General features: G+C 47.4%; 1 protein-coding gene across 1 annotated transcript in view; it reads left to right on the plus strand.

The window, feature by feature from the left end:
- Window positions 1-23,622, plus strand: part of MCTP2 (multiple C2 and transmembrane domain containing 2) — a 376,016-nt gene that overhangs the window by 298,806 nt on the left and 53,588 nt on the right. Inside the window, exon 19 of the mRNA XM_030189721.1 lies at window positions 5,832-5,873. Within this exon, the coding sequence (XP_030045581.1) occupies window positions 5,832-5,873 (42 nt within the window). The remainder of the gene's footprint in view (window positions 1-5,831; window positions 5,874-23,622) is intronic.

Consider the following 23,622-nt stretch of genomic DNA (forward strand, 5'->3'; position numbering starts at 1 on the left):
GGTTCCAGACTCCATGGTAAAGGACAAATGCTGCTTGTGAGCCACCTCACAAGCAGCATTAATCCATCAGCGTGGGAGCATCGAGTCACTAATCTGTAGTCCAGTGTTTCTGGACTGGGATGTCTGTATAAGGGGGAAGCACCTGTTAAAGGAAATATTCGTCATGTGCTCCCCTCCCCTCACAGAAGGCAAAAGTAGAGACTAATAGACGATTCACCACTGGAGACGTGAGTCCAACAGTCTTTATTATATCAGAGATAGCGACCCGACACAGGCCATGTTTCGACGCTAAAAAGCGTCTGCATCAGGGGTCAATAAATACACCAAGTAATGAATGCAAAACGAAGAGTCCTACTTGTATATGTGTTGTCAACTCACTGATCACGTAGCACCAAACAGAATATGCTGGATACAAACTATCAGAGCCTGATAAAGACTGTTGGACTCACGTCTCCAGTGGTGAATCGTCTATTAGTCTCTACTTTTGCCTTCTGTGATTCGTCATCGTAGAGAACTTTTCCTGTTCTATATTTTGGATTTTGGTATCCAGGCTCCCCTCCCCTCAAACAGTAATGCTCCCCAATACTCACCCCCCCTCCAATTTGGGCCTTCATTCCGAAGGGCCATACCCCAAATCAAGAGGGTCCCCCTCTACCCCTTAATTCCTCCAGTGGCTCCTCCTCACTCGTCCCTGCAAAACTCCCAGGGGGTCTAGGGGGCAGGCAGGAGTGATACCCAATTGCTCCTGCCCTGACAGCACCAGGATCTAAAATGGTGCTGGCAAATACTAGTGGTAGCCTCATGGTACTACTGCTAGGGGGGGGGGGGGTCATCTTTCCATGGAAGCGCTTATATGGAGCGATCGCCTCTAGCAGGGGAAAGTTATCAATGTGCGTACTGTAAGATGTGTTATTTTACTGTTAACCTGGGTATTTGTAACTAGATCTCATTGCATTCAATGTAACGTATTTCTTGTATCCCGCTAATTCCCACTAACAGTGGTTTAAATCAAGTAACAAAATATCAGAAAACAGAAAGGAAAAAAAATGAAGAATAAATCTGTTACGGTAGAAATCGTTTAAACAAATAAGTCTTAAGATTCTTACAAAATTGCAAATAATTGAAAAAACTTCAAAGTGTAGTAATAATAATAATAATAATACTTTATTTATAACCCACTATATCTATAAAAGTCTAAGCAAGGATCAAATCACATACAAAATATAAAAGGACAGAACAATAAAGATTATTTCTTTACACAACTAACAATACAAAAATTGCTATGTTACTCTAAAATTAAAACATACAGCAGATTAAAATTTACATGGTATTAAAATAACATCATACATCAGAGGAACCAAAAGCCTGAAGAAATAAATGGTTCATATTTTGTATTAAATGAAGTTCAATGGGCAAAGATTCCATAATTCCGGACCTTTGATGTAGAAAATGGATGATCTGCAATCTTCCAAACAAACCCGATGAAATGAAGGCACATCAAGCAGCTGTTTCTGAGATGATCTCAGAGAACGAGTAGGTTGATATCATCTTAGAGTGGCACTAAGAGTTGGTGAAATATCACCATTCAGTGTTTTAAAAACTAGCAATAAAATTTTAAATTCAATGCGAAATTTTAGAGAGAGCCAATGCAGGGATTTCAAAATTGGAGTAATACGATCATAGCGAGAACCTCCTTTAATCACTCGGGCTATAGCATTTTGAACTACTTGTAGCGCCTTCAGCATGTTACCGGGAATCCTCATTAACAAACCATTACAATAATCTAACAATGGACAAACTACAAACTGGACAATTTTACGAAAGTTTTCGACAGAAACCAGTTATCTAATACTCCGTAGCAGTTCTTAATTTATAAAATACCTTTCTGTTATATTTCCAACCTGGTTTTTCATAGATAATGTAGTGTCAAGTTGCACCCCCAAATTTCTAATCTGATGGACATTGGGGATATTAATAGGGTCAATAGAAAGCGTAAGCAAGAACTGAGAAGCTGAATAGCAGAAAGACATCTCTAAAATGTTCTTGTATTTAGCTCCTAAAAAAGATGGCATTAGCAAACACAAAGGGTCTCTAGGTTTAGGAAAACAATCAAAAACTTAATATGGTACCACAAAGAGAATTAGATACGTTAAGTTTTTTTTAAATACTGTTTCTTACTTTTTGCAATGTTTTTGGTCTTTAAAAATAAAAATCAGGAGAAAAAGACCTTATTTATTATTATTATTATTATTATTATTAGCATTTGTATAGCGATACCAGACGCACGCAACGTTGAACACCTGATACAAAGAGATAGTGCCTGCTCAAAAGAGTTTACAATCTAAATAATACAGACAGACAAGACAGTTACGGGTGAGGGAGTAATGGGAGCTAAAAAGCAGCAGTGAAAAGGTGGGTTTTCAGCATAGACTTGAAAACAGGTAGAGATGGAGCTAGACGTATAGGTCCAGGAAGTCTATTCCAGGCATAAGGTGCTGCGAGAGAAAAGGATCGAAGCCTGGAGTTAGCAGTGGAGGAGAAGGGGACGACAAGAGAGATTTCTCCAGTGAGCGGAGTTCACGAGGAGGAATGTAGGGAGAGATGAGAGTGGAGAGGTAATGGGGGGGCTGCAGAGTGGATGCATTTAAAGGTCAGTACGAGAAGTTTAAACTGAATGCGGAAGCGGACAGGGAGCCAGTGAAGTGAGTTGAGGAGTGGGCTAGTGTGGGTATAACGATTCTGGCGGAAAATAAGTCGTGCCGCAGAATTTTGGACAGATTGGAGAGGAGAGAGATGGCTGAGCGGAAGACCAGTGAGAAGTAAATTGCAATAGTCCAAGCAAGAGGTGACAAGGGTGTGGATAAGGGTTCTGGCAGTGTATTCAGAAAGGAAGGGGTGAATTTTGCTAATATTGTAGACCTTAATCACACTTTTTGAAACTTGTTGTTTCCTGCTTAAGGAGTTGGTCAAACAAGTCATCATTGGTCTAAAAAAAAAAACCTCCTGTTAACCGTTGTTGAACAACCAAAATCTGTCTATTTTATTAACAATAACAATAACTTTAGTTCAACAAATGTATATAAGGGCTAAATGAGGTCTTTTTCCTTCTGATTTTTATTTTTAAAGACCAAAAACATTGCGAAAAGTAAGAAACAGTATTTAAATAAATTTAATGTATGTAATTCTCTTTGTGGTATCATACTAGGTTTTTTTTTAGAAGCGTTCTACCATTCAGACCTATGGTTCTGAGATCAATAAACTTTATTTGTTAGATAAACTATGGACATTGGGAAATGAGATCAAATTTAAAAGGTAGTCTGGAGACGAACCATCAAACATTTTAAAAACAAAACAAACTACCTTGGAAAGAGCTCTACAGTGAATGGGAAGCCAGTGGAAAAATGTCAAAGCAGCAGTAGAATTATCATGTCTGAAGACCTGTGCTAAAATAGCATGAGTTAGTGGTAGGAATACTCTCATATCACCCCTCTCCTCAAGTCACTTCACTGGCTCCTGATCCGCTACCGTATACAGTTCAAGCTTCTCCTATTGACCTTCAAGTGCACTCAATCTGCAGCCCCCCATTACCTCTCTACCCTCCTCTCCCCGTATGTTCCCACCTGTAACCTCCGCTCTCAGAACAAATCACTCCTATCTGTACCCTTCTCCACCACCGCCAACTCCAGACTCCGCCCCTTCTGCCTCGCATCACCTTATGCCTGGAACAGACTTCCCGAGCCCATACGCCATGCGCCCTCCCTGCCCATTTTCAAGTCCTTACTCAAAGCCCATCTCTTCTCCCTTGCTTTTGGCGCCTAACCACCTTCCCCATTCATGATACCTACACTGACTACATAGTTTGTAACCTTTAGATTGTAAGCTCTTTTGAGCAGGGACGGTCCTTCCCCATCTTAAACTTGTACAGCGCTGCGTAACCCTGGCAGCGCTATAGAAATGCTAAGTAGTAGTAGTAGTAGTAGGAATAACCCATCCTAACGGTAGCCAATGTTGATATAATTTTTAAGGCTTTAAGCAACAATGTGCCAGTTTCTGTGGCTAATTCTTTGAAGTTTGCTTGCTCATTCATTGCGTTCTTCAGACAAACGTTTACTTGATATTCCTTCCTTTCGTCATATTAGGCTAACAGTACCGTTCGACCTTTTTTGTATTAAGGGTGCAAGGCAGCGGAATTTGTTGCCCTTTAATTTAAGAGGTGTGACTTCACTCCTTCAGATCCGTAAACATTTGAAGGCTTTCCTTTTTGCCCAAACTTTTATGGTGGTTTAAAGCTCCGTGTTTGAGCTCCTTATTGTTTTAGTGACGGATTTGTTTTAGTCAAGAATCTTTTATTGCATGTGTGTATGTGTATGTCTTTTTAAAAAAAATTATAATATATTATATTATATATGCTGTGATCTGCAGAGAGTTGTGGGATTGTGCGAAATAGAAATTTGTTAAATAAATAACTTCCCCCTTTGTGTCTTTTTTTTGCCGCCCCTAGGTAGTATAGAATGAACAAGTAAACACTTTGTGGGGGGGGGGGGGGTCCATAGTTTTAATAGCTGTACTGGTTCTGGAGACAGCTGGACAATTTGTAGTTGTAGTTTCCTGTTTTGGACTGAACTGATGTGTTCCATACGTTTGGTTATAAGATAGTGGAGGAGTAGCCTAATGGTTAGTGCAGTGGACTTTGATCCTGGGGATCTGAGTTTGATTCCCACTGCAGCTCTTTTTGACTCTGGGCAAATCACTTAACCCTCCATTGCCCTTGGTGCAAAATAATTACCTCTGCTTTAAGTGGGAAAGCACAGGGTACAAATGTAATAATAAATAAATAAAATATATGTAAGCTACTTTGAATATAGTTGCAAAATCCTCAGAAAAGCAGTATATCAAGTCCCGTTTCCCTTTCCTTCTCTGGATATAAAGAAAGACCCATGTGGTTTTTAATGCTCCTATTCTTAAATATCTCAGGTTAATATTTGATTGCCCCATAAAGGGTATCCCCAACCCCCCCTTGGAGTAAATCTAATTTTAAAGCTCATTTATTAATACCCTGGAACCATTCCAAGTATGAAAGATGACGTTATTCTTCAAAGTGAATATATGTATATATCTATGGGTGTGTGTATGACTTATGTTTTCTCTTTCTCTTTGTTCCAGCAGAGATTTAAAGTTGTATTTTGATATCTTTTTTTAACCGGTGACCCTTAGGAACGATTCCATAAAGTTCTGCTTTTTGTATGTGTGTTTAATCATATCCTTCTCTAATAAAAGTCACACTTGGATCAAAGATTGAATATCTTGGTGTTTAATGGAAAAAGATGTGTGTACATACACAGAGCTGTATCTGATTCGTACGCTTATGTTCTCACAAATGTTATTTTCTCTTGCCAAGTATTTCAATAATGGCCCTAAAGGGATAAAGAAATTGTCATAGCAATGAACCTACGGCAAACTGAGTGTAAAGTCCTCAACCTTGAAATACCACTGGCTCATTTATCAGCATAAGAATAAAGCTGTTTCAAATAGTAGAACCTGACAATCCATTTAAATGCCTGTCGCCTCCAAAGTACCAGATAGAAAAGCTAATAGCTTTATTTACAGGTATAAATTTTATGGAGGTTATTATACTGTGCATTATTATTTGGGATCTTAGAGAAAAGTCCTTCAGCTTGAAAGGTTAAAACACCACATGGTGAACTGTGCGTCGTAAATTATAGCATGGAAGGATGGCTGTAGTGGGTCGTAATGTTGTGGAATTTTGAAAACGTTTTCAATACCAGTTATCACTTAGGAATGAATGCCATATGCTTTTTTCTATTTCACAGGAGCCAATGGACCTAGGGGATGATGATGAGGATGAAGATAAGGTAACTTGAACAGCATTAGGAGTCTCTAAAATGGGGCACAGCAGTTCATTCACGGGGAGGGCACTTTTCAGGGCTCTTAGTCATCTCTTTAAGTCCCATGTTGTTTTGATCGTTCACATAATAAATGAAGCTTTCTAATCGTATTTGTCCTGTTTGCCTGTCATGAATAGAATGTAAGCTCTGAAGAGCAAGGACTGTCTGTTTCATGCTTCTGTACAGTGCTGTGAACACTTAGTCACCTCTCCCCTCTCCAGTTGGTTCAAAACTCTGCTGCCCGTCTCATCTTCCGCCAGGGTCGCTTTACTCATACTACCTCTCTCCTCAAGACCCTTCACTGGCTCCCTATCCGTTTTCGCATCCTGTTCAAACTTCTTCTACTAACCTATAAATGTACTCACTCTGCTGCTCCCCAGTATCTCTCCACACTCGTCCTTCCCTACATCCCTTCCCGTGCACTCCACTCCATGGATAAATCCTTCTTATCTGTTCCCTTCTCCACTACTGCCAACTCCAGACTTCGCGCCTTCTGTCTCGCTGCACCCTACGCCTGGAATAAACTTCCTGAGCCCCTACGTCTTGCCCCATCCTTGGCCACCTTTAAATCTAGACTGAAAGCCCACCTCTTTAACATTGCTTTTGACTCGTAACCACTTGTAACCACTCGCCTCCACCTACCCTCCTCTCTTCCTTCCCGTTCACATTAATTGATTTGATTTGCTTATTTTTTATTTTTTGTCTATTAGATTGTAAGCTCTTTGAGCAGGGACTGTCTTTCTTCTATGTTTGTGCAGCGCTGCGTACGCCTTGTAGCGCTATAGAAATGCTAAATAGTAGTAGTAGTAGTCTCTTGTAACCAGAGCTAATATTGTGATGTCATAATGCCTCAGTCCACCAATAAGAGCCAACCTCATCAGTGATGTCACAATGGCTTGATTGTCCTATACTTGGCTCACTTTTATTACATAGCTCTTTGAGCAGGGACTGTCTTTCTTCTATGTTTGTGCAGCGCTGCGTACGCCTTGTAGCGCTATAGAAATGCTAAATAGTAGTAGTAGTAGTAGTAATAATGGTATGGAAATGATAATTAGTAGTAGCAACACTAGAAGCAGCATTTCCGTGGGTGAAACAGTATAGAAACATGTTTTTGGGTCTACTAGTTGTCTGGGTGAAAGCATGTCTGTTATTTCACAAAGCAAGTACTCTCACCAGTGCAGGAGTGGCCTAGTGGTTAGGGTGGTGGACTTTGGTCCTGGGGAACTGAGTTTGATTCCCACTTCAGGCACAGGCAGCTCCTTGTGACTCTGGGCAAGTCACTTAACTCTCCATTGCCCCATGTAAGCCGCATTGAGCCTGCCATAAGTGGGAAAGCGCAGGGTACAAATGTAACAAACAACATTCAGTAAATGACACTCAGCATTCAGCACTGGACAAAACTGGAGCCAAGTATGATTCTATAAAGGGCCATAAATAAATCAAAAGGTCTGCATGTCTCAGTGCATTCATTGATCCTAAAAATCTTAATATTTAAAGGAAAGGTGGCACATTTAATTAGCAAGCAAACTCACAGGGGAGTCCCATATATTGTCATAGCCCAATTAATACAGGCTGCACATACTGCAGCAGGACATGTTTATCCACTCCTACCCTAGCTCAGATAATATTTAACCATCTCTCTGACCTCATGTGCAACTTTCTTTAAATTAGTCACCTTACTTTCTAACTCCTCTTACTGTCTTATCTATCTATATGCTTCATCTTTGCTTATACCCTACACTGTCAATTAAAATGTTCTATTATGTATTGTGTTGACATTGTAAGTAGCGTACTATGCCATACTTTGCATTGTTAGTTGAATATTTTTACTGCTGTAATTGTCTGTTGCTCACATTTGAGGTATTCTTACTGTACACCGCCTTCTTGAGTGAATTCTTTCAAAAAAGCGGTAAATAAATCCTATAAAATAAATAATACCTGTAAAAAGAGCAGGAAGAAAAACTTTGTAGAAAAAAAAGAGAAAAGTTCCCCCCCCCCCCAAAAAAAAAAAAAACAGGTTTAAAGTTGAAACACCAACAAAATGCACCAAATATTCAGTCCAAAAATACCAAAACATCAAAAAAAAAAAAAAGTGTACACTGCACAAAAAAATCAACACATCTGAAAAATGAGCAGTCCACAGTTCATGGAATCCCTTTAAATATAGATTCATCCTTCAACTGATGTTTGCAATCCAAAATACAAAAGCCATCAAGTGTACCATTTAACCATAACACCTCGACAAGGGCTGTGTCAGGAGGATAAGGAATTGAGCCTCTTTTGAGTTACGGGCTACTAGAGTTAGACACCATGCCTTATAGAATAGTACGCAGCCAGATATATGTGCAAACTTTAATGAGTGCCAATTAATAATAGGTTGTCAGCACCCAATTATTGATGTCAATTGGCTCGTTACTCAATTAAGTTGTACACAAACAAATTTGGGCACCATATATAGAATCCAGGGGTTAATGGCAACATTCTTAGGGCAGAGATTGGAACACCACATGTATTTTTGCACTTTCAAATGCATGTGCATTATTTTATTTTGTTAAAGGTACCTGTAGAAAAAGAAGGTACAATGGGTTAACTTGCATGGAGTAGTAGTTACAACCCTAAACAAAGCACGGTGTGTTATGGGGAGGGGGATACCTATGCAGAGCAGCAGTTACAAGCCTGACCACTTCATTGGGCAGACTGGATGGATTACATTGGTCTTTATTGGTTATATTTACTATGTGACTACATAGTCTGCAGGTAACTTTTATTTTCAGGCACCTGAATAATTTTGGGAGGCAAGGAAAGAGAAGATGTTGAACAACTTGTGGGGAAGGAAAGGTGAGATTCTAAGCACCTCAAGAGAATGTGAAGAGAGAGAGGGGGAAGGGAAAGGAAGATGCTGAACACCTTGGGTGTGGGCGGGGAGGGTTGAAGAAGAAGGGGAGATGTTTATGCCCTGGTGGGAGGAAGCAGAGAGATGCTAGACATCTCAAGGAGGGGAGGCAGGGAAGGAGAAAGTTGCTGGACACCTTGAGGTGGGAGGGAGGTAGGGAAGGGAGATGCTGGACTACAGAGGGATAGGGAAGGGAAGGAGAGAAAAGATGCTGGACATGAGGGGGTGCTTGTTTGGTTTGCCTGAGGTGTCATTTACCCTTGGGACAGGCCTGTACATCTCTTTTATGTGCAAGTAAAATTTTGAAGGACAGATATGTGTAAAGATTTGAAAATGCCGTCTATGAGTATACTTTTCCTTCCTGAACATAGCAATGCAGTTAAAAATAGCCACAGTAGGGAAGGGAAGCTTTCAGTAACAGTGTGCAGCTTGACAATTTTTGTATTGTGGCCTGTGTTTTTTCTAGGAATATTGGTTTTCTTCATGTTTTTTTTTCCATTTTGTCTTACATAGAGTGGAGGGGCATAATCGAAAGGGACGGCCAAGTTTTCCTGGGGACGTCCTCGCAGGACGGCTCCAGCAAGGGGCTCGAAACAAGATGGGCGTCCATCTTTTGTTTCGATAATACGGTCGGGGACGCCCAAATCAGCAAATTTAGGTCGACCTTAGAGATGGTCGTCCCCAGCAGAGATGGTCATCCCCAGGACTTGGCCATTTCTGATTTTCAGCGATAATGGAAAGCGAAGACGCCCATCTCAGAAACAACCAAATCCAAGCCATTTGGTCATAGGAGGAGCCAGCATTCATAGTGCACTGGTCCCCTTGACATGCCAGGACACCAACCGGGCACCCTAGGGGGCACTGGAGTGGACTTCACAAATTGCTCCCAAGTACATAGCTCCCTTACCTTCAGCCAGATGCGCTCATCTGGTAGGCCCGCTCCAGTCCCGCCTCCAACACGCCCCCGGGAACTTTGGTCGTCCCCGCGACGGGAAGCAGTTGGGGAAGCACAAAATCGGCTTTTGAATATGTCGATTTGGGCAACCCTGAGAGAAGGACGCCCATCTCCCGATTTGTGTCGAAAGATGGGCGCCCTTCTCTTTCGAAAATAAGCCTGATAGTAACATAGTGTATAAAAGTGGAGTGGAGGAGTAGCCTAGTGGTTAGTGCAGCAGACTTTGATTCTGGGGAACTGGGTTTAATTCCCACTGCAGTTCCTTGTGACTCTTGGCAAGTCACTTAAGGGCCTTTTTACCAAGCCACGTAAGCATCTACAAGCCCCCAACATGCGCCAAAATGGAGTTACCGCCCGGCTACCACATGGCTCGTGGTAATTTCTTTTCCGGTAAGGTCTCAGGCCCAAAATGGACACGTGGCAATTTTCATTTTGTTGCACATCCATTTTTGGCAAACATTTTTAAAAAGGCATTTTTTACAGGTGCACTGAAAAATTATTCTGTGCGTGCCCAAAACACGCATCTACAGTACTGCAGGCCATTTTTCAGTGCGCCTTTGTAAAGGTCCCCTTAACCCTCCTTTGCCCCAGGTAAAAAATAAGGGGCCCTTTTACAAAGGCGCACTGAAAAATGGCCTGCGGTAATGTAGACGCGTGTTTTGGGCACGTGCAAAATCATTTCTCAGCACACCTGTAAAAAAAATGCCTTTTTAATATTTTTGCCGAAAATGGATGTGCGGCAAAATGAAAATTGCCACGTGTCCATTTTGGGTCTGAGACCTTACCGCCACCATTGACCTAGCGGTAGTCTCATGCGGTAACCTGGCGGTAATGACCTACATGCGTCAAATGCCACTTGACGTGCGCCCAATACACACATATTATTTTTAGACGCGCATTTGGGACATGCGCCAAAAATGAAATTACCGCATGAGCCACACGGTAGCCGGGTGGTAACTCCATTTTGGCGCGTGTAGACGCTTATGCGGCTTAGTAAAAGGGCCCCTAAATGTTTGTATATAATATGGAATGCTTTACCAAAAGCTATAAAAACCATCCAAATTTCAGGAACTCTCTGAAGACCATCCTATTTAGAAAAGCCTGCCCCAAAGACTCAGCCAGTGTCACCACTTCTTGATGTACATCAATTTAATGATAATCTTGGACACACTTACCCTTCCCACCTTTCTCCCTGTTTGCCCTGATCTACTACTACTACTACTACTACTTAACATTTCTAGAGCGCTACTAGGGTTACGCAGCGCTGTACAATTTAACAAAGAGAGACAGTCCCTGCTCAAAGAGCTTACAATCTAATAGACAAGTGAACGGTCGGTCCGATAGGGGCAGTCAAATTGGGGCAGTCTGGATTACTGAACGGTAAGAGTTAGGTGCCGAACGCAGCATTGAAGAGGTGGGCTTTAAGCAAAGACTTGAAGATTTGTTCCTCCCCTTTCCTCCCCATTTTTTCTTATGTAGGATTTATCTTGTATTAGTTTAATTTACCAGATCGGCGTCAGCCTTTGTGGTACAATGTAATTTATTTTTATTTATTTATTATTACATTTGTATCTCACATTTTCCCACTGATTGCAGGCTCAAAGTGGCTTACATAACACTGTAGTAAAGCTACCATGCGAGAAGTACAATTTTGCAAATTGAGAGTAAGATTGGAATAACAGTTAAATAGCAATAGATAAAAAGATAATAACGTGTAATTAGTGTCCATTTGATCATATTAATAGTAGGGATAATTCTGATTATGTTGACTCTGGAGAATAAGCCTTCTTAAACAGCACTGATTTCAATGATTTCCTGAAAGTTAGGTAGTTCTGGGTAGATTCTACTTTTGGGTAAGGCATTCCACAGTTGAGTGCCTATCCAGCTTATAATCGAAAGTGATCGCCGGCCATCTTCCGACACAAATCGGGAGATGGCCGGCGATTTCTTAAAAGCGGCGAAATCGGTATAATCGAAAGCGACATTTTTGACAGCATCGCCGCTTTCCCGTCGCTTCGCCGGCGAAAGTTCAAGGGGGCGTGTCGATAGATTAGCGAAGGCGGGACATGGGCGTGACTACCAGATGGCCAGCTTTCGCCGATAATGGAAAAAAAAAGCGGCGTTAAGCAGTATTTCACCGGGTTTACTTGGTCCTTTTATTTTCACGACCAAGCCTCAAAAAGGTGCCCCAACTGACCAAATGACCACTGGAGGGAATGGGGGATGACCTCCCCATACTCCCCCAGTGGTCACCAACCCCCTTCCATACTAAAAAAATAAAACTAAAAACCTTTTTTGCCAGCCTGTATGCCAGCCTCAAATGCTGTACCAACCTCCATGACAGCAGAATGTGTTGTATCCTCCGACAGCCTTTCCCTGGTTGCGATGTGGCTCTCGGGTGAGTGTGACACCTTTTCTGTTAGGTGCCCTGCAGAGTCACATTAGCAATGCATTGTGGTGGGTGTAGGGTACTGCGCTCTACTCCCATGGTGCTTTTCCCCCTCTAACTGGGTCAGAGTGTGCCCTGTTTGGTTTCCTGTTGTAGTCCATGCGGTAATGGCCATTTTTGTAAGCCAGTTTTAGTTCCCTTTCCTGTGTTACCCACGTTAGAGAACGTAGTTCTTACCTTGAATGGTGCTGAAAGAGGGCATTGTACACCATTGTGCCAGCTCTGACCTACTGCTAATCTTATTACCAGGGGACTCTTTGTCAGTTAACTGTGAGTAAGCATGCTTATTCCAATAAAGAACATTTTCAGAGAGATTAGTCTTCAGGTGTGAACTGGTGTGCCAAAGTTATACAGCAGCAATAAGTCCTAGAGGCTGTATGCAGGTCCCTGGAGCAATTTTAGTGGGTGCAGTACATTTGTGGGTAGTGGGTTGGGGGGGGGGGGGGGGGGGGGTTGGGGAGCTCAGCTCCCAAAGTAAGGGAGCTATGCACGTGGGAGCTTTTCTGAAGTCCACCGCAGTGACCCGTAGGGTGGCTGGTTGGTGTCCTGGCATGTCAGGGGGGCCAGTGCACTAAAAATGCTGGCTCCTCCCATGGCCAAATGCCTTGAATTTGGCCGGGGTTTGAGATGGCCGACGTAACTTTCCATTATCGCTGAAAAACAAACCCGGCCATCTCAAACCCGGCGAACTCCACGGCATTTGGCCGGGCTAAACCGTATTATCGGAAAAAAAGATGGCCGGCCATCTTTTTCGATAATACGGTTCCGGCCAGCTGTAGCGCCGCCGCCAACGTAGCTTGCCGGTGATCTATTTCGCCAGCGACGTTCGATTATGCCCCTCTATGTAAGTGAAGTTTGAGGCATAAATTGATTTGTATTTTAGGGCTTTACAGTCTGGGTAGTGTAAGTATGATCGTGAGGTGCTGGATCTGTTTTGAGCCTGATACTGTTGGGAAAATGTGGGGTATAAATGTGATAACAAATAAATATGCAAACTGCTTTGAATGTAGTTGCAAAAATCACAGAAGGGCAGTATATCAAATCCCATTCCCTTTCCCTTTAAGAGTGTGCACTCTTTCCCAGTAGTGCACGTAAGCATGCACTATTCACATATGCACGATCGTTTCTGTATGGATGCACTATTGGAAAAGAGCATGCACTCTTCTTAAATAGTGTGCACTTTTTTTTAAAGAGTGCACGATGTTTCAAAGGAATGTGCGCTCTTTTGGGAGACTGCATGCTATTAATGGCACACAACCCCCCCTCCCCCCCAACATTTTTTTTTCTTTTCTGCTCATTTTCATTTGCCACTGATATAAAACCAGTGGCATACCAAGGGGGGGGGGGGGGCGGTGGGGGCGGTCCGCCCCGGGTGCACGCCGCTGGGGGGTGCCGCGGCACACGCCCGCTCCGAGTTCGCTAAACTTCGCTTCGCTGCAGCTCCCTCTGCCCCAGAACAGGTTACTTCCTGTTCCGGGGCAGAGGGAGCTGCAGCGAAGCGAAGTTTAGCGAACTTGGAGCGGGCGCACGCTGCAGCACCCCCCCCAGCGGCGTGCACCCGGGGGGGTGTCATTTCGCCGGGGGAGGGGGGAAGGTGTAATTTAGTGGCGGGGGGGGGGGCGTGCTGCACCGGGGGGGGGGGGGTGCATCAGCGCTCCGCCCCGTGTGCCATCCAGGCCAGGAACGCCACTGTATAAAACAATATGGAAATGTCGTTAATACTTTCTATGTCATTTCAAAGAATTCACATTACTAGTTTTCAGTTGATTTCCATGTGAAAATCTCTTTTTACTCATTTAAATGACCTTCATAGTTGCTTTTCAGTGCTTCTGAATGAGGCTAACAGTGCTGCTGCTGTCTCTTTAGCATTTCATTGGCTCCCTCTCCATTTCCATATACAGTTCAAACTGTTCTTACTGACACACAAGTTCAGCTCCTGTATTTCTTCTCTCTTACCCCTCTCAACACCCCTCCCTGGGAGCTCTGTTCCATCAGGTGAGTGACTCTTATCTGAACCCTTCTCCTCCAGCACCAACTCCAGACTCCGTTCCTTCCATCTGGCTATGTGATATGCCTGGAATAGAGTTCCTGAGTCTGTGTGTCATGTTCTGTCTCCGGTCCCTATTCAAATCCACCACCTTTATGAGGTTGCTTTTAACTCTTAACCCCATATTCACCTGTTCAAAACCCATTTTGTTTTAATCATTTCCATATCAAATGAACCCCGTAGTAACATAGTAAATGACGGCAGACAAAGACCTGTACGATCCATCCAGTCTGCCCAACAAGATAAACTCATTTTACATGGTATGCAATACTTTATATGTATACCTGAGTTTGATTTGTCATTGACATTCTCAGGGCACAGACCGTAGAAGTCTGTCCAGCACTGTTTTTGCACTAAACGTTTTGAAGATTCTGGAATCCTAAAGAGTTACAAGATTCTGGAATCCCAATTAGTAGCAACATTCCATGTAGATCCCCAAAAGAGTAACATAGTAACATAGTAAATGATGGCAGGTAAAGACCTGCACGGTCCATCCAGTCTGCCCAACAAGATAAACTCATTTTACATGGTATGTGATACTTTATATGTATACCTGAGTTTGATTTGTCCTTGCCTTTCTCAGGGCACAGACCGTAGAAGTCTGCCCAGCACTGCTCTTGTACTACTGAAGATTCTGGAATCCTAAAGAGTTACAAGATTCCGGAATCCCAATTAGTAGCAACATTCCATGAAGAAACCCCAAAGACTAACATAGTAACATAGTAAATGACGGTAGATAAGGACCTGAACGGTCCATCCAGTCTGCTGAGGAGGAAGGAGGTGTTTTAGAGAGCTCTGCTGACTTCCAGTGGAAAGGGAGTGAGACCTAGCTCCCTCCCCAAAGATGAGGAGGGTCCCTGGGGAGAAGGCCTCAGGAAAGTCCCAGGCTATGGGGCCTCCTGGGGCCCGGGACCAGAAGGCCGAAAGGAGTGGCTCTCTCCCTGGTTTGACTACCGGGAGAAGGGAAAGGAGTCCAGTGGACCGAAGGGAGAAGCAGCCCAGTGGAGGCCACCAGAGCATTTCCCCCTCCATGGCCCAGCTTGCGGAAGGTAAGCGAGAAGACAGTGGAGGGGGGAGGAAGATAGTACAGGCCCCAGAAGGGCGCTTCCAAGGAAGGGAGAAGGAAGAGGCGATGGAAGTTTGCCAGAAGCCTTTGCTGGAGGCAGCTGAGAGTGAGAGTGAGGAGAGTGGATCGTCAGATGAGGAGTTCCTTGAAGTGAGCTATGACCCTGATGATCCAGCAAGTAGTGTGGTAAATATTGTAAGACGAATTAAGCTGGTGGAAAAAGAAGTAGTGGAGCTAGGAAAACGTCTGAAAATGGCAAGAACTATGTGTAAATTTGCCCCAGCGGAGCACAGACAAATGTATGTTAAAGAGGAAGCCCGGATATCAAAGTTGTTGGGGAAAAAAGAACACTTGTTGAACTGTTTAAAAAAGGGCTCTGTGAATCCTTTGAGGGAGCTCTATGTTAACCGAGAAAGGATGGCTTCAATACCACAGTCTGGGGGTTCAGGAACACTACAGTTGCAGCAAGCTTCAGTGTCTTCAGCAGCATTAGACTCAAAAGAGTTGTCTGGGTTCAGAGGTGACCCCACTTTAAAATACATGAGACAGTTGGCAACACAGTCTAGAGCACTTACCCAGCAGCCAGAGGATAAGGAGGCAGCGGCAGGACATGGCTCTGAGGTGGGGGCTGGAGTAGAGATCCTACCTGTGGAGGGGAGGACAGAACTCAGTAACTTTTCAAAACTCCAGATAATGGAGGCAGCAGAGGGAGACGCAGGTAGCAGCCTGTTTTCTACAGAGGTGGTGGTCGAAGTCTCAGAGGGCTTACCTGCAGTTGTGCAAACAGCAGAGACAGTTGCCGTGAAGGAGGCCCTGTTGGAAAAGGGTCAGCAGAGGCAGACTCCGGTATTTTTGGCCGGGTCTGCAATGACTGAAGTGGAAACCGAAGCAGCATGGCATCTGGAGAAGCCCCGCCCACGAAGTCCGGGAGCAGGGGATGTCTTCCCTGAGCATGGAGTAGCTGGCGGTTTACAGGAGAGGGGTCGGAGAGAGAGGAATAGGAGCGGGCAGCAGCTGGGAGCTCATTTGACCAGCTGTCCATTACAAGAGGTGAAATCGGGGGGTGCTAACAGCCAGCCTGTGGCGGAATCAGGAACAGACAAGCCATGCCCCCGGGAAGCGCCAGCCATTGGGAGAACGCAGGAGGGACTGCACCAGAAGCAAGAGGGAAGTAACCCGATTGTTGAGAGACTTTCGTTGACTACAGAAGTGGACATGGCAAGTCTAACAGATGTGCAGCGGGTGGTGGAGCAGACCTGCCAGCAGGACGGCTGGGAGCGAGGAGCCAAGGGGAGCGGCGGAGTTCCGGAGGCTTCGCCCCTGGTGCCGGAGGTTGGAGGGAGTTCGGGGGCAGAGCGAGCAGGGAGTCTGGTATCGCCAGCTGCAGACCTGACTGGGCAGGTGCCAGAGTATCGCCAGGAGACAGAGGAGAGGAGGCGATTAGCCCAGAGGCTGGAGCCTGCAGTGGCAAGGACGAGCAGGGACGTTCCAGGAAGTGGTGATGGGCAGGACAATCAGTTGGAGGCAGCCCAAGCCGCAGAACTGACTATGGACGTTGCTGGATGTTTGTCTGAGAGGGAAGGGGACGGGGGACAACGGGAGGGGGAGGGGGGCGGGGGATATTGAGGAAGGGAGAGGGATGAGGGGAGGGGCAGAGGGACATAAGGGGGGGGAGGCAGAGGGAAGGGCTGGAACAAGTGTGGAGGGGGGGCGGTGGGGGCTGGGGTCCAAGTCCTTTGCGGCAGTAGTCCAGGGAGGGGGAAGGAGGGAGGGGGGGAGATCGGGTGGTTTTGAGGGCCCAGGGAGGGGTTGGGGGGGAGCGGGGACAGGGGGTGGACAGCTGCCTAAGCGGCGAAATGTGGTACAGCTCAAATGGATAGGGGAGGGGGCAATGCCCTCCAGGGATCGGGTCTTGAGGCTGGTGATGGGGATGGGGTTTATACCCGAGGACTTTTACGCGTGTATACACCCCATCAACATCCCAGAATATGACTTGAGCTTCATGACCCAGAGGGGGATGGAAATATTCTGGGAAAGGTACGAGGGGGTGAGGGGAAAGGGGGAGTGGCGGGACCTCAGGGCCATTCCAGTCAGCAAGCCGGACCTGGTGCAGATCACCCTGCTCGTGAGAAATGAGTCTATCTCTGGGGCAGATTTAGCCTACTGGCTACAGAGGTACGCGGAGCTGAGATCCCCACTTACAAAGTTACCGGATCCAAGCAGGGTTTGGGCAGGAGGTTGGGGAGCCCTGGTCAAATTGAGACAGGAGAGCCATGTGGTCCAGCACATTCCTTCGGCTGCCTTTATCGGTCGTGACAGGATACTGTGCTTTTACAAGGGGCAGCCGCGGCAGTGCTTCAGATGTGGTTCGTTTAGGCACTTCAGCATGTCATGCCCAGTGGTAAAGTGTGGAAGATGCGGGGATCAGCATGCCACAGAGGACTGCACCGCGATCAGGTGCAACCTCTGCGGCGGGTTAGGCCATGCATATCGGAACTGCCCTAGGGCGGCCCATAACGAGTGGGATATGTGGGGGAAGGGACGGGGAGGGGGGTAATGGAGGAGGGGATAGGGCAGGGGGGTGATAGGCAGGGAGGGGCAAGGGGGGGAGAAGGAGGGGATGCAGGAGGGGGGGCGGCAGGGGGCTGGGTCAGGAGTGGAGCAGGGGGGAGAGGGGGAGTGGGTACAAGTGCCACAGAGGAAAGGGAAGTTTCGGAGGGGGGGGAAAGTAGGGGTGGGCAGGGAGGGGTCGCTGCAGGGGAAGAGGGGGAGGAACAGATTTCAGGTGTTGGAGGAGGAGGAGGAGGATAGGGAGGTTGGGAGGGAGGAGGAAGAACAGGGGGAAGGAGAAGAGGTGGAGTTAATGGAGGAAGAGGGGGGCGGCAGGGGGGATTGGAGAGGGCAAACGGAAATATGAGGAAGCACTGGAGGAGGGTACTGGTGGTAGGAAGAAGGGCGGGAAGGCTCTGGGGGGAGGGGGAGGGGTGAGGGAGGAGGAAGAGGGAAGGGAGGGAGGGAGGGGAAAGGGGAGTAAGAGGAAAGCTGAGGGGGCCGGGCAGGTGGTGAAGGCCCAAGTGCAGGCTTGGGGGGACAGAGTGGAGCTAGAGGAGGATCTGGAGGACTTGGAGGACTTGGGGGAGGTGGAGGACTCGGAGGAGGAGGTAGGGGGCGGGGGTGAAGAGGGGAGAGGGAGGGATCAGGGGGTGGGTCCGGATAGAGCAAAGAAGAAAGGAAGGAAGAAAGGGGGAGGGGGGGGTAAGGTGCAGACAGGACGGCTGCGGGGGGGGGGGAGGGGGATCTGGCAGGGGATGATGTAGACCGCATAGCAGAGGACCTGCTTCAGGGTAAGAAGGGGGTATCCCAGGAGATAAGGAAAGAAGTTGGGAGTGAGCAGACCCGTGACTCGCAATGAGGATGGCAGGCTTAGTGTTGACATTTGCCACGCTGAATGTGGCCAGCATCGCCTCTCCGAAGAAGCAGGGTTTAGCGTATGACTGGTTCGCGAGGGTCCAAGCAGATTGCTTCCTGCTCCAGGAGACTCGGCTGCGGTCCATTGAGGTGATCAGGCGGGCAAGGCGGGCCTGGAAGTGGGGTCCCTCGGTGTGGGGGTTGGCGGGGGAGAGGTATGGTGGGGTGGGGATCTTATTTAAGTCCCACCGGGTGAATATTCAGCGAGTGGTGGAGCTGGGGGTGGGGAGATGTCTTGTTGTGGATGCGATTTGGGAGGATAGAGCACTGAGGGTGGTGAATGTGTACGGGCCCCAAAGCAAGAAGGAAAGGGTGCTCCTCTTTGGGAAGATCAAGCCCTACCTATACACTTCGCGCCAAGTAGTCTGGGGGGAGATTTTAACACCATATTGCGGAAAAAGGATAGTGGGGGACGATCGGTACAGGTGGGCTATGACGGGGTGAGGCTGGCAGGGATCATGCGGGAGGCGGAGCTGGTAGACGCGCATGTGGCCTTCTGTGAGGAACAGGAGGGGTTCACGTTCTTTCGAGGGCAGTGTAAAAGTAGAATCGATAGATTCCTGGTAAAGAAGGGGGTTTGTCTGGGGGGTCCACGAACCGTGGACGTGGACTTTTCAGACCACCACATGGTCCTCCTTCAGGTGGGGGGGGGGCGGCAGCGCAGAGGCCAGGGAGGGGGTTATGGCGACTAAATTTAAAGGGGTTAGGTAGCGAGCAGGTGCGGGAGGAGTACCGCCGGTTTTTGGAAGATCAGGTGTCAGTGCAGGGGGCATTTCAGTCATTGGGGGAGTGGTGGGATACAGTGAAAAGACGAACGCGGGGATTCTTTCTCAGACAGGCGAGAAGGGAGGGGAGGGAAAGGACAAAGTTGGGCATGGCAATAAAGAAAAAGAGGGACACATTGATTTCACAAGGGGGGAGGGAGGAAGAAATACATGATCTCCAAGCACTCCTGGAGCAGGTACAGTACAACCGCTACACCTCCTTGGTGTATGAGCGGGACTTCGGGAAAATGTGTAGCCCGGACCCCTTCGCATGCTGCCGGGAGCGGAGGGCGCGCAGGGTGATGGAGGGGGTGCGGGATGCACAGGGGGTCCTGCAGGACACCAAGGAGGGGATTCTGGGGGCAGTGAGGGACCACTTTGCGGCGTTCCTTTCAGCCCAGCAGATTGATATGGAGCAGATGGAGTGTTATGTGGAAGGAACCCCGGGGATAGGTCACAGGGGACCCCAGCTTCAGGCCCTCTTGAACCCGTGGACAGAACAGGAGGTGGAGGAAGCCATCGGGGCGCTCCACAGGAAGACCTCGCCGGGGCCGGATGGGCTAACAACTGAGTTCTACCAGGCCTTTAAGGAGCAGCTGGTGCCGATCCTGGTGAGGGTATGGGGGGCAGCCCAGTTGGAGGGTTCCTTGCCTAGTTCCTTGACAGAGGCGGCTCTTATCCTACTAAGTAAGGGGAAGGACCCGGCGATGCTGGCCAACTGGCGGCCTATAGCACTGCTTAATACGGATCGAAAAATCTTTGCGCGAATGCTATTCCAGAGAATGAGGCAGGTGTCTGGGGATTTGCTAGCAGCCTCGCAAGCATGTGGGGTTAAAGGGAGAGGGGTCTTGGAAGCTGCAGCGTGGGTGCGGGAGGGGGTAGAACGCAGTAGAGTGGGAGGGCATGGTAGGCTGTTGGTAACACTCGACCAGGAAAAAGCGTTTGATAGAGTGCAGTGGGGTGTCCTATGGAGCATTCTGGAGCGCTATGGGTTTCCGAAGGGTTGGATAGAGCAATTACAGCTACTCTATCGGCATGCGGGGTGTTTTCCCCTGGTTAACGGGTGGAGAGGGCAGGGGTTTGAGGTAGGGGCAGGGGTCCGACAGGGGTGCCCACTCAGCCCGCTGTTGTATGCATACGCCATCGACCCTTTTATAAGACGGCTGGAGAAGGGGGGGGCGGAGGGGCTGGAAGGGGTGGAGGTGGGGGACAATAACCAGTTAAGGGTCGTGGCGTATGCAGATGACGTTACAGTGTGGGTAGCGGACCAGAGGGAGGGAGGTAGATTGCAGAACCTGATCCAGGAATACTCGCAGGCAACAGCGTCGCAGGTCAATTTTCAAAAGTCCAATAGCCTGTGGGTTGGGGATCAGGGGCTGCAATTTGAGTTGGGAGGTAGGTTTCCTACAGCTGTGGAACGTATACGGGTCTTGGGAATATACTTCGAGAAGGGGGATTATAGGCTCTACAACTGGGATAGGTGTCTCCAAGAAGTGAAGGGGAGGGTGGATAGATGGAAGGGGTGGAAAATGACCATGGGGGAGCGGGTACAGCTCATCAAGGCACACTTAGTTCCTTTGTTTCTGTTCGTCAGTTACATCTGCCTGCTGCCGGAGAGCCGGTACACGGCCTTGTATGGGGTGTTCTTCCGGCTGCTCTGGGGCAACAGGACGAATCCGGTAAAACGGAATGTTACCTATCTGCCTAGGAGGGAGGGGGGGGTGGGCATGATAAACCCAGTCCTGTTTTTCAGCGCTTTGTTCCTGCAGTTCAATCTGGGGAGGGCGGTAGGGCGGGAGCCACCGGGGTGGGCTAGGAGTGTCCTGCAGTGGTGGCCGAGATATTGGGACCTATGGCGGGAGGGGGGGAGGGTAGTGGCACTGCGAAGGGGGGCTCCGGGGGGGGTGAGTTATTGCAAGACCCTAGTGAAATTGGTGAGGGTGTGGGGGCTGACGGTGGGGGAGGTGAAGGCAGGACAACGGGGGGTCTGGATGGACAGAGTACGGGCGCAGGTGTTCTCAGCTCCTCTGGCGCTGAGGGACGCGCCGGCCCCACGGATGCAGCAGGGGTTACGGTTGATTGCTTCGAACCGCATCCCGGTGAAGTATAAAGACCTGGCGTGGCTGTCCTTTCACGGTAGACTGTACGTCCGAGGAAATTTGAAATATCGCAATGTGCGGGATAGAGGGTGCCCACGGGAGGAATGTGCTGGAACTGAAGAGACGATGGAGCATTTCCTGGTGAGGTGCCCATTTACAGTCCAGGTCTCTGACCGGGTTTCCTCGTTGCTGCAGATCCCCAGTTTCCGCAACTACAGCTATGCGGACTGGGTGTATGGCCCAGAGGGTGGAGAGGGATGCGGGGATCCGGTAACACGCTTTCTGATTTCGGTGATATTGCGGTACTGCCTCTGGATGGCGCGCTGCAGGGTGTCCCTGTACCAGGAGGTCCGGCCGGCGGAGGTAGTCAGCTGGGATGTGGTAAGGGCGGTGCAGGAAGCGGCGAAGTGGGAAAGGGTGGAAAAAGGGGTGGGGGTGGCTTCGAGGTGGTGGAGACACGTGAGGCTTAAGCCGCCATGAGGGGACATGCTTCCCAGGGGATTGTGTGCCAGTTGTCTGAAGGGGTTGTGGGGGGTCGGGTGGGGGGTTGATCCATTGTATTATTGAGGAGGGGGTGTACATAGATAGGCAGACCATGTCTAGCTAGGAGCCTGGGGTTTGATTTGCATGTCCGGTTTTTTTCTTTGGTCTTTCTAATAAACAGTTTCCACTGTACTATTGAGGAGGGGGAGGGGGTGTACATAGATAGGAGGACCGTGTATAGCTAGGGGCTTGGTTTTGATTTGTATGTTATTTGTTTTTAGTTTTTTCCAATAAAAAGAGTTTTCCAGTCTGCCCAACAAGATAAATTCATTTTGCATGGTATGTGATACTTTATATGTATACCCGAGTTTGATTTGTCCTTGCCTTTCTCAGGGCACAGAACTTAGAAGTCTGCCCAGAACTGTTCTTGGTCTAAAAGTTCTGAAGCTAACGTCGAAGCCCCTTAAAATTTACACTCCATCCCATCCATACCTATTCAGTCACGATCAGGGCACAGACCGTAGAAGTCCGCCCTGCACCAGTTTTACTCTCCAAATACCGGCGTCGCCACCCAATCTCCGCTAAAATTCCGTAGATCCATTCCTTCTAAACAGGATTCCTTTGTGTTTATCCCACGCATGTTTGAATTCTGTTACCGTTTTCATCTCCACCATCTCCCGCGGGAGGGCATTCCATATAATAATCTCTTATTTGTCTTGGATACATTGTAAGCTCAGTCGAGCATGGACTGTCTCTTACGTGTTTGTATACAGAACTGGAATGTCTAGTAGTGCTATAGGAATAAGTTATAATAATAATAGTAATTCGTTAAAAAAAATCTAAATAGAATGATATTAAAAAAAAAACCCTAATATTTATAAATGTCCCCAGGCTTTCTTTATAGTTTGGCAAACACATTAATTTATTTAATACATTTTTTAAGCATGACAAAGTATCCAGCTTATAATTGAAAAAGAAAAACGCCTATATTGCGACCCAAATCGGGAGATAGACGTTTATCTCACAAAAACGAATAAAGCGGTATAAACGAAAGCCGAATTTGGACGTTTTCAACTGCACTCCGTCGCGGATGCGGACAAAGTTGATGGGGGCGTGTCAAAGGCGTGGCGGAAGGGGCGGAAGGCGGAACTGGGGCGTGGTTATCGGCCGATCAGGGATAGGCGCCTTTCGCCGATAATGGAAAAAAAATATGCGTTTTTAGCGAGAATTTAGGGCACTTTTCCTGGACCCTGTTTTTCCACGAATAGGGCCCCAAAAAGTGCCCTAAATGACCAGATGACCACTGGAGGGAGTCGGGGATGACCTCCCCTGACTCCCCCAGTGATCACAAACCCCCTCCCACCACAAAAATATGCCGTTTCACAACTTTTTATGTTCACCCTCAAATGTCATACCCACCTCCCTGGCAGCAGTATGCAGGTCACTGGAGCAGTTATTAGGGGGTGCAGTGGACGTCAGGCAGGTAGACCCA

This window comes from Microcaecilia unicolor, chromosome 1 (genome assembly GCF_901765095.1).
Source record: "Microcaecilia unicolor chromosome 1, aMicUni1.1, whole genome shotgun sequence".
In the NCBI taxonomy this organism is placed as follows: Eukaryota; Metazoa; Chordata; class Amphibia; order Gymnophiona; family Siphonopidae; genus Microcaecilia; species Microcaecilia unicolor.